Genomic DNA, 13,743 nt, shown 5'->3' with positions numbered 1-13,743 from the left:
CGCACCCCTTTGTGCGCGAGCTCGTCCGACACATTTTCTCACCTTGCCTCACATCCGTCACCTTTTCATTTTTGGCTTCAGACTACCACCATTACCAATGATGGCTTCTACTCTTCCTGTACTTTCTCAGGTGTACACTTTGGCTACCCAGATCCTAAGTATCTTGCCCGAAGTTGCTGGTCCTCATCCTTGTTCCTCTCCCCTTGTCCGTCTTGACATTCTCCATTTGGTGTCTCCACAATGCGAACTTCTCCTTAAGGACTTGCTGAGGACAGGGATATCAGCAAGGCGCCAACAAGCATTGTTCAGTCTCTACGAGAGCAAGTTCGAAGCACTCCGGCGCCTATACCTCGACACATACAAAGAAGCTGTATCTTCCTTGCGGTGCGAGGAGCAGTCCAACGAGGAATTCCACGTTTCCTTTCGGAGCACGTTAGAGCACAGATTTGCAACACACGTCGGAAGACTTGCGAACGGGATCCTTGAGGAAGTTCGAAGGCTTACTGGCGCTAGCCAGACTTTCGCAGCCGGCCCTCCCGCTCTGGAGCCTGGCTCGATCCCTTCTCCTAACGAGACCAAGATCGGAAGTGGCCACGACTCCGACGCAATCCGAATCCTGGAACAAGCCTTCGAGATCACGCCCAACATCACCCAAGCCGAAAAGTTCCGACTGGCTGAGGTCACCGGGCTTCAGCCAAGGCAGGTGACCGTCTGGGTGAGTACCTGTTCCTTTCTGAACGCCACTTGCACCTCAATGTCTTGCTGAGGCATCAAGTCCTTGTGGAGATGATGAGTATCTTTGCCGTGGGATGCTCGAAGGGACAGGTCCCTTTGATCGCTTGCGACCGCTATAAACCGCAACATGTCTGAGCCACTTCTATCGCTAAGAGAAACGCTTGCTGCGATGCCTCGTTTCGGCGTTGGGATCGATCAATGACCGTAGCTCTCTCCTAGTATTCGGTTTCATCGTCTCGCAGTTCCAAAATCGGCGTAATCGCAAGGGTAGAAAGGGACCTGCTCTCAAGCGCGCTGTCCAATCGCCAACCGATCACTCGCCTCCCAAGAAGGGCACCCTTCCTCCGAGCTCTCCGACACACGACTTCACTCTGTCGGAGAAGAAGCGCAAATCTTATGGCGCGCTTGGTCGCGCTTCCTCCGACTATGTCGACTCGGACTCGGACTCGCCCACCTCCCTCCTCAAGAAGCCTCGCGTGCTAAGCTCGTGCTCAGAGGATAGCGGCGGTTCTGTCTCTTCAATCGACCAGATCATGGAGCTCACTCCCTGGAACACCCCCTCCTCCCGATCGACTAGCTCGTCGTCGGCTTCCAGCAGCCAGAGCGACCTGTGCCACAGCCCGAGGAAGCCACACAACCTCTTCGACTATATAAAGCCGAAGCGCGAGGGCAAAGCTAACTCGTCTATGCCCGCTCTTACCTTCTCAACTCCACAGAAGCTGGTCAATCAAGGTCTGGCGCCTACGCAGCAGTCTCCTTTCACCAGCAACGTTCAAGGGGACGCCACTTTCAGAAACGGAGGACTCAGCTTAGGCGACTTGTACCTCAGTATGGGTGAAGCGTTCGACAGAGAGTTGAGGGAGAGCGTTCAGAGAGTGCTCGACACGCCGGGCTTCGATGCAGGATCGTACAGAAGCGTGTCCTCGAGCTCGTGGGACTCCGAGCAGACGACGACGGATGGCGACGGCTGGCTTGACGAGGACGAATTTGACACTTCCCTTGATGGTCGTAACGACATGCCTGTCGAGGTAGTGGCGCACGGTCAGCCCACTCTGATGCATTCTGCATTCCAGAGTGTCAACACTGCTGGGTTGGGTCAGGAGGAGTCTCAACCTGCCCTTCTGCAGTCAGTAGCCGCTCACGAGGCTGAGTCTGAAGCCGAAACATTCAGCACGTATTTCTTGGACGATGAGTCTCTTGATCTCATTGGTCGGATCGCGCCATCTGGGGCTCGCACGCTCTTGCCCACATCTAGCCCCTTTTGCTCACAGCCACAACATCCTCTCGGTATGGTAGATAGCGATGCGAACCTGCCTTTGCCCTTCGCTGACCTGGACCTGGAGATGACGGAGCTCCAATCGTTCCTCGATACCGACCTTTTTGCATCTTCCCTTCCGAGCTCGCAGCAAATCATCAGCGCGGCCGGTAGCGGGTCTAGTGACGGCACAAAGCAAGGTAGCGTTTCTCCAGACGCACAGTTCTTTATGAACTTCGACATGTCGTCTAACGCTTTCTCGCTTGTCTAGCCTAAACGAGCTCGAGCTCGGTGGTGCGAACACCTGCTCAACGGGCAGAGTTTTGTGCTCGACGCTTGGCTTCTCTTACCCGGGCGCCACGGCTGGTTCTGGTGCTCGCCGGTATGCTTTCCTCTCACCACTCACACCACTCAAAGACTCTCGTGCTCGGTGCTCGGTTTTGCTTCTCTTCTCATACCTGCTTCTCTTTGTACATCCTGCTCCATCTCACATGCTTTAGTCTTAGTTTCCTCAATGTGCTTCGTACACCTTTGTCGTGGTCTCAAATCAACGTTTCCCCACAGTCACGAGTCGATGGTGCAAGAACGTCTACGATTGCTATGAGTACAGGCTTACATGAGCGGCTCGTGCTCTACACCGTTGGTCTCTGCACCAACGGCGATCTCAGCGCCCTTTGCCCACGTGGCGCGGGCCTCGTCGCGCTTCGTCTTCTCCTCCTCCAGCGCCTGCGGGGGTTTGAACGCGTTAGCGAGCGGGAAGGCTGCCCGTGCCTTGTCGTTGAACTCTGCGACACTCTGAGCATCGAGCTGAGCGAGCAGTGCTTGCGCGTCGACCGCGGTCTTGAGTGCAGCGTTGCGGGCTCGTGGACCCGACACGTGCTGCACAGCGGAGGGGAGGGTGAGCAGCAGCGCGACGGCCTCGTCTTTCCGATCCAGCGCCAGAGCTGCTTTAGCGTTGCCGAGCACACCGGCGGGCGTGGATGCGACCCCGCTCTGCAGCGCCTCTGCGAAGTATGTTGCGATCGGCTTGTCTGCGGGCACAACCGACGCGAGGGCGGACGCGATGACGCCGCCGATGGGCTGCGGGGCCTTAGTGAGGTCCGGCAGCTTGCTCTTGAGCTGTACGACCATTGCCACCAGTTCGGGGTGGGCGGGGTCAAGGTTGTGCAGGTGCTTGAGGGCGCGTGTGGCGAGCAGCCAGTTCTTCTGTCGGATGGCGACGTCGAATGTTGCGCTCCATGTTTCCGCTCTATCCGCAGCGTGTGCCTGCAGGAACCGCAGCCACTTCTCCGCCTGCTTGAGCGGGGACGCTTCGAGCGTGCTCTTGAACAGCTCCAGCCCCTTGGGGTCGAGGTCGGGCTTGGGACCGTCGTCCTCCACCGTCTCGCCATTCGCCGCCGCCTCTTCGGCTTTCTTCTTCTTCTCTGCCGCCTCGGCTTCCTGCTTGGCAATACGCTTGGCTTCTGCCTGACGCGCCTTCTTGATGGCCTTCTTCTTCTCCGCCTCCGACAGCCCTGCAAGCGCCGGATCCTCGGTCTCCTTCTCGGCGGGTGCGATGAACGGTGCGGTCGCGGGCTGGTCGTGCAGCTTGGTGTAGATACCGATCGCTGCAACTGCCGCACGCACATACGCTGGGTGCGAGCGCAGCTGGTCCTCGAATCGAACGAGGTTGACATACGAGCGGAGGGTCATCTTGCGCATGCAGTACGAGTGGAAGTCCAGCTGGTCGTCCCAGAACTCCTGGAACACCTTATCCAACTGTGAGAGCCGTTTGAGCGCCATAGCGTAGTTGCTGGACCGCAGGAAGGCCTCTGCTTCTTCGGCGAGGTACCAGAGCGCCTGCATCTCGTTGAGGTCGTACGTGGGCGACGGGGCATCGGGCTTGGTGAACAGCCCGACGATGCGTTCTGCTTCTTCGGTGTCGTTGGTGCGGAGCAGGTACTTGGCAGCTTTCGAGTTGAGGAAGCGGTCCTGGCCGTCGAGCAGGCGGGCGTCGGTCATGGCGGCGGAGGCACCAAGGAGGTCACCGGCACGTTTGAGGACTCTTGCGCGCACCATGTGCAGCTCAGGCAGCGTGGAAGAATGTGAGATGGCGGCGTCAATGTAGTGCAGTGCTCGGGTGGAGTCGCCTGTGAGCGAATAGTGCTGGGCAAGGTAGTAGAGCGACCAGAGGTACGAAGTGGGTGGGTCGGTGCCGTCGGCGGACGGAGCCGTTGTGGGCGCCCACTCCCGGCGGAGGGTCTCGACGATTTGTTCGAGTGCGTCTTGCTTGCCTGCATCCTTGTAAAGAGACTTGAGATCGGAAAAGAGCGACGGCACACCTTTGACCAGTGCCGACTTGGCGTAGGCGGTGGCCTGAGTCTTGAAGTCATCTCCAGAGGCATAGATGAGAGCGAGACGCTTCGCAGCGGTGGATTTCGGATGGTCGGCCTGCAAGCCCCTGAATACTTCGACTGCCCGGTTGTCCCCGGCTGTCGCTGCCGAGTTCTCTGTGATGCCGAGCAAGTTGAGCAGACCGGCAAAGTATCGCTTGTTCTCCGGGTTCGACTTGATGAGCTGTCTCCACAACGCCTCTGCCTCGTCCCTCTTTCCGAGCCCAGCGAGACATCTCGCTTGCGCCTCTTCCTTGCCACGCAGGTCTACAATGCGTTTACTACTTGCTTCGATAAGGTCGAGCGCGTCCTGGAACTTGGACTGCTCCTCGAGAACACTGGCATGGTAGAGCAGTGCCTCGCTGTATTCGTAGCTTCTATCCGGGATATCACGCATCACGTTCTCGTATCCCTCCAGCACACGCACAGCCGCGTCCAGCGATCCAGCCAGATGGTGCGCCACCGCCAACCCGATCCAGTTCATACGGAGATGCGGTTGCATACGCAACAGCGTCAATCGGTTCTCGACCATAGGCGGGTAGTTCCTGAGCTGCAGTTGCAAGAAAGCCGACTCGCGCAACAGGTTGATGTTACCGCCCCCTTCGATGCGGAGTGCCTGTGTATAACACTTTATCGCCTCTTCGTAATTCTTGTCCTGGCGATGCAAGATGCCGAGTGCGTGCCAGCAGATGAACGAGGTCAAGTCGAGACGCACACCTTTTTTAGCAAGTTCGATGCCCTCCTCGCGACGATTGGTGGAGCCGAGGAGGAGGCCCTTTATGGCGACGGTCTCTCCATGGTCGGGGAACTTTTTGAGGATGGTGTCGGCAGTCTTGAGGCCGAGCTTGTATTTTTTGGTCTCGTATTCCTGAATCAGCCGCTGGAAGAGACCGCGCTCCTTGGTGGGGAGCGCCGCACGCTTCGGCGGCATGTCGGGCAACGAGGTTGACGGGTGGGGGTCGGAAGGGGAGTGAGGTTGAAGACGAAGCTTCAAGCAGCAAAGGACGAGATTGTGAAAGTATGATTGAAAGCTGAGACAGAGTGAGTTGACCGTGCGAAGCCGAAGATCTTCTTCCGATTTTCTCGACGAGAAGAACCCGAAAACGGAAGCAGCTTTCCATCGAGATTTGGGGCAGCACACGGCGACATCCCTATGGTGATCGCTTCTTCTGGAGAAATTGTGGCCTGAACTAAAGAGTGTTTGATCTTTCAAACACACAATGATATATAGTATGCGCCTGGGGCACCTCCCCGCGGAGACAACAACTCCGAGCCGTCATCAAGGCGAGATCCATCTCGTGCCCAACTTGCCTCCCCACTACCACTACATCTAGATACGTCCGACTCGTCTACGGCTCAGAGGGGCGCCGCACTGAAATCCCCTTGCATTCACACAGTCAAGATAGTCGACCTCAACCCGGCTGCAGCCGTGCAAGCTGCCACGCCGTTCACCTCCACCGCCTCCTTGCACGCTACGTCTTACCCACAATACAACGACGTTCCCTCGTCTGCGTTTCAGTCTGCATCCACTGCGACAGGCAGAGTCAAACAGCGACATCACATTGCGGACCCTATTGTGGCGTCTGGTTCGTACGCACACGCGAGCTCTGTCCCCACTGGCCCCATTCGCAGAACAGCCGCAGCATCAGCAGCATCACACACCAAGAACGTGTTTTCCATCTCCACGCAGCGCTGGGCAAAGCGTCTTGCTGTTATGGCGTCTCCATACCCCTCGAACGGAAACGGTGACGACGGCGCAGCACCGGGCGAGGTCTCTATCGGCGTCGGCACCGTATACGACCAAAACGCCTTCGGTTCTGGGCCTTACTCACGAGTCAACACCGACGACAGCTCCCAACCCACCCCGTCCCGCTCGCACTATTTCCTTTCGCGCGATGAGATCCTCAAAGGCGTAGCGAACCGCTTCGTCCACTCATCGGCCTATCTCTGGTTCTATGCGGGCATGGCGCTCGCCTCGCTTCTCACCGTCGTCATCAGTCTCACCTCCGACTGCCCCGGCACGCTGTTCTACGGGCTTGAGCTCGCGATCAACCTGCTGCTGATTGCGGAGGTGGGTATACGCCTGCTTGCCTTTGGGAAGCAGTTTTGGAAGAGCACGTACAATGTGGTCGATCTAGGGCTGGTCCTGTTGTGTGCGGTAACGTTGTTGGTCATCTTCTTTCATCACGAGTGCTCGCCGTTCAGGCGAACGCCGTGGAATGGGGGTGAGGAAGAGGGGAGCAGAGGCAGGTCGGGCAAGGGCGAGGAGCTTCTGGATTCGATTCTGCTGATTGGCCGCAATGTGGTCCAGGCGCTGAGGCTCGTTTCGATTGTCAGGAGGTCCGGCAGCAATGTCACGAGCAGACCATCGAGGATCGAGATTGGGAATAGGCCGTACTCGCTGGATTTGGATTTGGAGGATGAGGGCGCGATGGCGAGGGATAGGATCAGGATAGGCGAGGAGGAACGCGCGCCGTTGTTTGACGCCGAGGATGACGAGTTGTGATTTCTGCCTTTCCATGAAGCGAATGTTTTGTATACCTTCCGTTGATCGTGTTTGCTCAATGCTTTCTTTGTTTCTCAGTTCGATTGATCGCTTGGTGCCTGACACAGTCTGCCTGAGTATATGTGAGTGTGCAACAGGTATCATGCATTTCTGCCTTTATATAACTACATACAAAAAGTGTCGCGGAGACTATACAGACATTGTTCATACTACTACTTTTCATGCGGATAGTGATTGTGTTGGTATGTGCCACCAGACCCACCTGTCACCATATCGTAGCCAGGAGGACCGACGCTGCTCTGGTAGTCATCATAGTGACTGCCCTCTGCAGGGTTGTGGTATGATTGCCCTTGAGCCGTCGAGGAGGGCTCGGCTCGGTGCTGGTCTTGGTACTGGCTCATGTTTCCGACTGATGGATAGGACGAGTGATACTGTTGATGCTGCTGTTGATGCTGCGCTTGCGTCTGGTGACCGTATGCGGAGGACGCGTACTGGTCGTAGCCAGTCTCGTGCGTCGGTTCGTGCTGGTGTTGTGAGCCGTGTGCGACCGAGGCAAGGCCGAAACCGTCGTCGATAGTTCCCTGGCGACGATCCACGGGAGCCGCACTGCCATCATAGACGATCTCTTGAGGCTCAGCTGCGTCGTGCTGTGGGATGCTCGGCAGAGTGCGCGATCCAAGCACGCGCGAGCCTCCACCAGCTGCTGCAGGATCGGAACCGTGCTGCATGAAGCCAGATGAAGAAGGTCCAAACGTCGCTCCCGAGTACTCGGCGGGATGACCGTACTCGGCCGTGGGCTGACGACGCGCTGCATTGTTCGATTGGTTGAAATGGCTGCCGCTCTGCTGTTGTACCATAGCGGAAGAGATTACATTGCCGTACGCATCATACTGCGGTTGCGGCGACGGCGATTGCGATTGATACTGATGGTGCTGAGGGAACTCAGGCATGGGCGGAGGAGACGAAACCTGAGGATACGGTCGTGGCGCCGGTGTCAGCGAGTCTTCGCGGAATGGCTGTGGGCCGACACCAGGAACGTAGGTAGCGTCGCTGTGGCTCGTGGAAAGACCAGCACCGCCAGCCGCGGACGACATTGTGTCTTGCCTGTGCGCGGTAAAGTTATGCGCTCCATGACCGGCCGAGTTGTTCAGCATGGGTTGCGAGTTGGAGAAGTCTTCGGCGTGACTTCGCTGTGTTGGCCTCCTGCCATAGCCCTGTCCAACGCCATTGATGACCGAGCCTCCGGCCACAGCTGCGGCACCAGCTCCGCCGGCCCGTGCAACGCTGTTGTTGGTCGAGTAGGCCAGTCCCGGTTGGTGCTGGCTGGCTCCGTTCGAGTAAGCACCGTCATCGTAGTCGTTCTTGAGGGGCACCTCGTACTCGGTCTCGTACTCTGCAAACTTGGGCAGGTCCGCGCGCTCTCGGTTGTTCCTGTCAAGTGTAGCTTGTCTGCGCTTCCTGTCGGCTTCTGCGTCGAGGGCGTCCAGACGCATCTGTTGGCCGTAGTTATCGCGCACAGGGGCGTTGGGGCGTGCACCGTATGCGTCGTCGACGTGTGAGTCCTTGACGCGATTGCGCCTCCTTCGGCTGCAAATTCCGCAGCTGAAGGCACAGCCCGCGAGGAACATGAGGATCCATGCAGCTAACGTCATCCAGATGGCCATGCCGAGCGAGGCGGAAGCGCCGTTGATCGAGTCAATGCGCTTCTTGGCAATGATGAAGAGCGCAAGATCGAGACCGAAGGCAACGAGGGTGATGAAAGCGCCGATGCCGGTGACGAAACTGCCAAAACAATTGGTCGAGAAATCGCGGCAGTGCGAGATGAGCCCCAGGAGCACCGCAACGACAGCAAAGGCGAGAGCAATGGGATGAAGGACGAGCGTGTAGGTGAGACCCTTGACAACGGCCGAGGTGTATCTGCTACCGACGACCTGAATGCCTAGTAGCTGATTCGGATCAAACGAGTAACCCAGCGTGGGACTGCTGCATTTACTGCCGAGACAGTAGCCCAACGTACCGAAACGAGCGACCTCGCCAGCCTGAGGGCCATTGCCGCCGATAGTGGCCTGCAAGAAGTAGATGGACTTGATAATGGGATTCGAGATAGTGACGAGACCCAGCAAGACGGCCGCCACCAAGGTGAGAAGGGTGCCCGGCGTGGCTGGACGAATCATGGCGGCGGGTGTACGCGCGGCGTGGGGTGCAGTCTGTTTCTGGACCGACGTTGACCGGGACCTGCCCGTTTGCTATTGACCCTAGATGGGCCTTGGAACAAAAGGTAGCGATGTTGCTTCGAAGCGTGTTGAGGTGCAGCGGCTAGCGCTGTGCTCCGAGACCGAATGAACTCTTCCCGCTCGCTTTATACTTGACCGGTTTTCGGTGATGGCGACGGTCTTCCAAGTTTTGATTGTGACGACGAAGGGGAAGAAGCGGTGACCGGCTTGATAGAGATGGAGGCAAGGTGGGAGAGAGGGAACCTACCACCACCTGCCAAAGGAAAAAGGAGAGAAAGGTGTGGGGCTGCTGCTTCGCATAGGCAACGAGAAGGAGCCACCAACACCAACGGCCAAGGAAATTAACTGTCTTGCCAAGGCGACGAGGGTGCCGAGGAATTCAACGAAAGACACGACACGAAATGACAAAAAATAGGGGCGAAACGGCAGGCAAAGCAAAGGGCAGCAAGCCGGTGACGTGAGGGCTTTTGACGCTCGTCTCCGCTCTTCCTTCACAGTCTGTCGGCTGTGCAGCAGCAGGCACGTCCAACCGACGAGACAGGGCAAGCTCGGTTAAATGGCTTCTGCCACTTGCACCGCCTCGAGAAAGGGAGCTTGATTTCGCCGACATTTGAACATCTCGGAAGACGACCTAACATTTCCTTTATCAATCTCCACCTTCCGATTTGAATCGACGATTTCTCCTGATTTTGACTTGTGGCTCGACCGGCGCTGTCATCTTGCAAGAGCGGGCGAACACACACAGCCTCAGTGTGCCTGTCCCTGATGACTGCGTGTCGATCTGAGCTCCGCTGTCTCTGTCTCTGTGGACCGTGTGTGCCTGCCTGTTCGCTCTCTCTCCCCTCGCTCGACTTCTTCTCAAGCAGCCGGCAACCGCACCACACCCCACCGAGCACCACCGATTCAGTTCCCTCGCAAGCTGCTGTTCCGATTACGCTGGATGCATCGCCTGCCGTCACAGTGCCTATCTACAGTACCTGCCTGCTTGCTGTGCTGCCCACGCTTTGACCCTTGGAATCTACCTCGGCTGCAACTTGCCCGTCTTTGTCTCTCTCCACTCGGTTCTATCCTCTCTTTGGCTTCCCGGTCCTTTGCTCCGCCCCTCTCTTCTGTCCTCCATCCATCTGCGCATCGTCGTCCGTCCAGCTCCAAACGTCGTTAGTGACGAAGCTGAAACACATCCACGATGGCCCGCTTTGATGACCACATGCCTACGCGGCCCGTCGACCGCGACAAGGCTGAGTCCGAGCTATCCATCCATATCAAGAAGGCCACCAGCAACGAGGAAACCGCCCCCAAGCAGAAGCACGTCCGCAAATGCATTGTTTACACCTGGGACCACCGCACCTCGCAGTCCATCTGGACTGGTCTCCGCGTCCAGCCCATCCTTAGCGATGAAGTGCAGACCTTCAAGGCGCTCATCCTCGTCCACAAGGTGCTCCAGGAAGGCCACCAGGTCGTCCTCAAGGAGGCTCAGGCTCAGATCGGATGGTTCGAGACCTGTGCACGCACTGTCGGCGCAGACAGCATGCGCGGCTACGGCGCTCTCATCCGTGCCTACGTCAACTTTATTCTCGCCAAGCTTCGCTTCCATCGTCACCACAAGGAGTTCAACGGCCTGTTCGAGTACGAAGAGTATATTTCGCTAAAAAACATCGACAATCCCGACGAGGGTTACGAAACCATCATGGACCTCATGAACTTGCAGGATCAGATCGAGCAATTCCAGAAACTCGTCTTTGCTCACTTCCGCGGCTCGGCCAACAACGAATGCCGCATCTCGGCCCTTGTTCCCCTCGTCAAGGAGAGCTACGGCATCTACAAGTTCCTCACCTCCATGCTTCGCGCCATGCACCGACGCACCGACGCCAGCGACGCTCTCCAGCCATTGCGAGAGCGATACGACTCGCAGCACCACCACCTCCGCAAGTTCTACTACGAATGTGCCAACCTCAAGTACCTTACTTCCCTTATCAATGTCCCCAAACTCAACCACGAACCCCCTAACCTCTTCGAGCTCCCCGAAGAAGGTCCCTACCTCCCGCCTCGCCAGACACCTAAAGCTCCTACGCCCGAGCCTGGTCCAACGCAGGCCGAGATCGACGAACAGGCTCGACTGCTCAAACAGTACGAAGACAAGCAGTCCGCGCTCAAAGCCCAGGAGGAAGCCGAGAGGCAGAGGCAAGCAGACCTCGCCGCCAAGCAACAGCGCGACTTTGAAGAGCAGCAACGTCTTCAAGCTGAACAGCAGCGTCTGGCACAGGAACAGCTCATGCGGGCACAAATGGACCAGATGCAGGGCGGCCGACTTGCCGAGCTCGAACGAGAGATCCTCGCCATGCGTGGCCAGTACGAGCGCGACCAGCTCATGCTCGAGCAGTACGACAGGCGTGTCAAGGCGCTCGAGACCGAGCTTGCCAACATCGGCCAAAACTTTGGCGCACAGATGCAGGGCAAGGACGAGATCATCAAGCAGCTCCAGGACCAGGTCACCCTCTGGCGCAACAAGTACGAGGCGCTCGCTAAGCTCTACTCGCAGCTCCGATCCGAGCACCTCGAGATGCTCGGCAAGTACAAGCAGTTGCAGATCAAGGCCGGCAGCGCCCAAGAGGCTGTCGACAAGATGGAGCGTATGGAACGCGACGTCAAGGCCAAGAACCTCGAGCTCGCCGACATGATCCGCGAGCGTGACCGCGCCCGCTTCGACCTCGACAGGATCAAGGCGAGCCAAAAGGAAGAATTCGACCGCCTCAAGCGAGACCTCATGTTCGCCAACGAACGTGCTGAGGATGCTACACGTGCCAAGAGCTCCGAGCTTTCGGGCATGATGTCGACGCTCAACCGCCAGATCGCCGAGCTTGAAGACTCGCTGCGCGAGAAGCGCATGGAGCTCGATGCCCGCGATGCCGAGCTGGCACGCATCCGCGACGAGAAGGACGCCGAGCTGGCCATTTTGCAAGAGGGCATGGATGCCACCATCAAGCAGCTCACCGACCTGCAGCTCAACCAGGGTGAGAGCGACCAAGCTGTCAACGCCCAGATCGACACTTTGATCCTCGACAACACCAAGAAGCTAAACGCCATTATCGACTCGATCCTCCAGGCATGCGTCGACAAGGTGGACGATGCACTTTACGAGCTCGAATCGCCTTCGGGCACGGGCAACACCACAGCCACCCCCGAGTACGTCTTGTCCATGATCGAAAAGGGCACCACTTCGACGAATGAGTTTGCCACCGTCTTTTCGCTGTACTTGTCCGGAGAGGTGGGCGGCGAGCACGTCGAGGTCATCAAGCGGGCCAACCAGCTAGCACAGACCATCAGCGACACTCTCACCAGCACCAAGGGTATTACTCGTCTAGCACAGAGTGACGATGCTGCCGACAAGCTCATTAGTACGGGCCGCGAAGCAGGTAACGTGCTGCTGCGCTTTTTCAGCAACCTCCAGTCGTACCGTCTGGCGGGTGTTGCTCCGGCTCAGCGCCGCGATGTGGTTGCGCGTCAAAACATGGAGGCACGCTCTGCCTTTGCCAACCTCAACAGCGTGGTTGAAACCATGGTCAAGGCGGGCAACACTATGCTTGCGAACGCCAATGGCGATATTGGCGACATTGTGGAGCGCGAGATGATGAATGCCGCCTCTGCGATCGATGCTGCCACGGCCAAGTTGCAGGCTCTGTTGTCGAGGCCGAGGGACCACAACAAGTACTCTGCGGTGGATCTGCAGGTGCACGATGCGATTCTGGAGGCGTCGTTGGCGATTACGCGTGCCATTGCGGGTCTGATCAAGGCGGCTACCGAATCGCAGCAAGAGATTGTGGCCAAGGGCCGAGGATCGTCGACCAACCAGCAGTTCTACAAGAAGAACAACCGCTGGACCGAGGGTCTCATCTCCGCTGCTCGTGCCGTTGCGTTTGCGACCACGATGCTCATCGAAGCCGCCGACGGCGTCATTACGGGCACGCACTCGCTCGAGCAGCTCATCGTTGCATCAAACGAGGTCTCGGCCGCAACGGCGCAGGTGGTGGCTGCATCGCGCGTCAAGGCCGAGTTTATGTCGAAGACGCAAGACAGGCTCGAGCGTGCGGCCAAGGCGGTCACAGATGCGTGCAGAGCGTTGGTCAAGCAGGTCAAGACCATCACGGACAAGCAGAGCAACGGTGCGGCCGACTTTGATTATTCGACCATGGCGGTGCACGAGTTCAAGGTCAAGGAGATGGAGCAGCAGGTCGAGGTGCTCAAGCTGGAGAAGGAGTTGACCCAGGCGAGACGGGTGCTCGGTGCTATGCGCCGTGCTGGATACCATGCGAATGACGAAGATTGAAAGTGCTCTTTCGTCTTGTGGTCGTTGACGTTGTTGTACTTTTTCTCAATATTTACCATGATTGTGGTGCTGTTTCGTTCGGTGGAATGGCTGGTGGATGTGAGCGTGTCTGCGAGGTGCTGTGTTGGGCCCTGTACCATGATACCAGCGTTCAGAGGGCAAAGGGTCAAGTGCCCGGTGTCGGCCCAGTAGGCGGTGAGCTTGTAGGACTGCTGATGTGCGCTTACCTAATGACGACCGGTAACGCGTCTCGAACTTTTGTGGCTCGTAAGGCTCTCGGAATTCCAGTGAACTGACTGTGATCGAAGGCCACGCAG

The 13,743-nt window shown here is 57.7% G+C and overlaps 5 protein-coding genes across 5 annotated transcripts; 3 read left to right on the top strand and 2 right to left on the bottom strand.

The window, feature by feature from the left end:
• Nucleotides 1–97: 97 nt before the first annotated feature.
• EX895_000796 (uncharacterized protein) lies at nt 98–2,261 on the top strand (the record flags this gene model as incomplete). The annotated part of the gene is made up of 3 exons (XM_029881397.1): nt 98–158; nt 528–715; nt 978–2,261. 3 exons carry the CDS (start codon nt 98–100, stop codon nt 2,259–2,261), a joined length of 1,533 nt encoding a protein of 510 aa, XP_029742783.1.
• Nucleotides 2,262–2,602: 341 nt separating this feature from the next.
• Nucleotides 2,603–5,293, bottom strand: EX895_000795 (uncharacterized protein; the record flags this gene model as incomplete). Its single annotated transcript, XM_029881396.1, has 1 exon — nt 2,603–5,293. One exon carries the CDS (start codon nt 5,291–5,293, stop codon nt 2,603–2,605), a length of 2,691 nt encoding a protein of 896 aa, XP_029742782.1.
• Nucleotides 5,294–5,582: 289 nt separating this feature from the next.
• On the top strand, nt 5,583–6,868 carry EX895_000794 (uncharacterized protein; the record flags this gene model as incomplete). Its single annotated transcript, XM_029881395.1, has 2 exons — nt 5,583–5,592; nt 5,760–6,868. 2 exons carry the CDS (start codon nt 5,583–5,585, stop codon nt 6,866–6,868), a joined length of 1,119 nt encoding a protein of 372 aa, XP_029742781.1.
• A 212-nt stretch (nt 6,869–7,080) lies between these two features.
• EX895_000793 (uncharacterized protein) lies at nt 7,081–9,042 on the bottom strand (the record flags this gene model as incomplete). Its single annotated transcript, XM_029881394.1, has 1 exon — nt 7,081–9,042. One exon carries the CDS (start codon nt 9,040–9,042, stop codon nt 7,081–7,083), a length of 1,962 nt encoding a protein of 653 aa, XP_029742780.1.
• A 1,246-nt stretch (nt 9,043–10,288) lies between these two features.
• On the top strand, nt 10,289–13,426 carry EX895_000792 (uncharacterized protein; the record flags this gene model as incomplete). The annotated part of the gene is made up of 1 exon (XM_029881393.1): nt 10,289–13,426. The coding sequence occupies one exon, from the start codon at nt 10,289–10,291 to the stop codon at nt 13,424–13,426; it is 3,138 nt and encodes a 1,045-aa protein (XP_029742779.1).
• Between the last annotated feature and the right edge of the window lie 317 nt (nt 13,427–13,743).

This window comes from Sporisorium graminicola, chromosome SGRAM_1 (genome assembly GCF_005498985.1).
Source record: "Sporisorium graminicola strain CBS 10092 chromosome SGRAM_1, whole genome shotgun sequence".
Classification (NCBI taxonomy): Eukaryota; Fungi; Basidiomycota; class Ustilaginomycetes; order Ustilaginales; family Ustilaginaceae; genus Sporisorium; species Sporisorium graminicola.
Note: the sequence above shows the minus strand (reverse complement) of the source record. Positions and strands in the feature narration are given on the sequence as shown.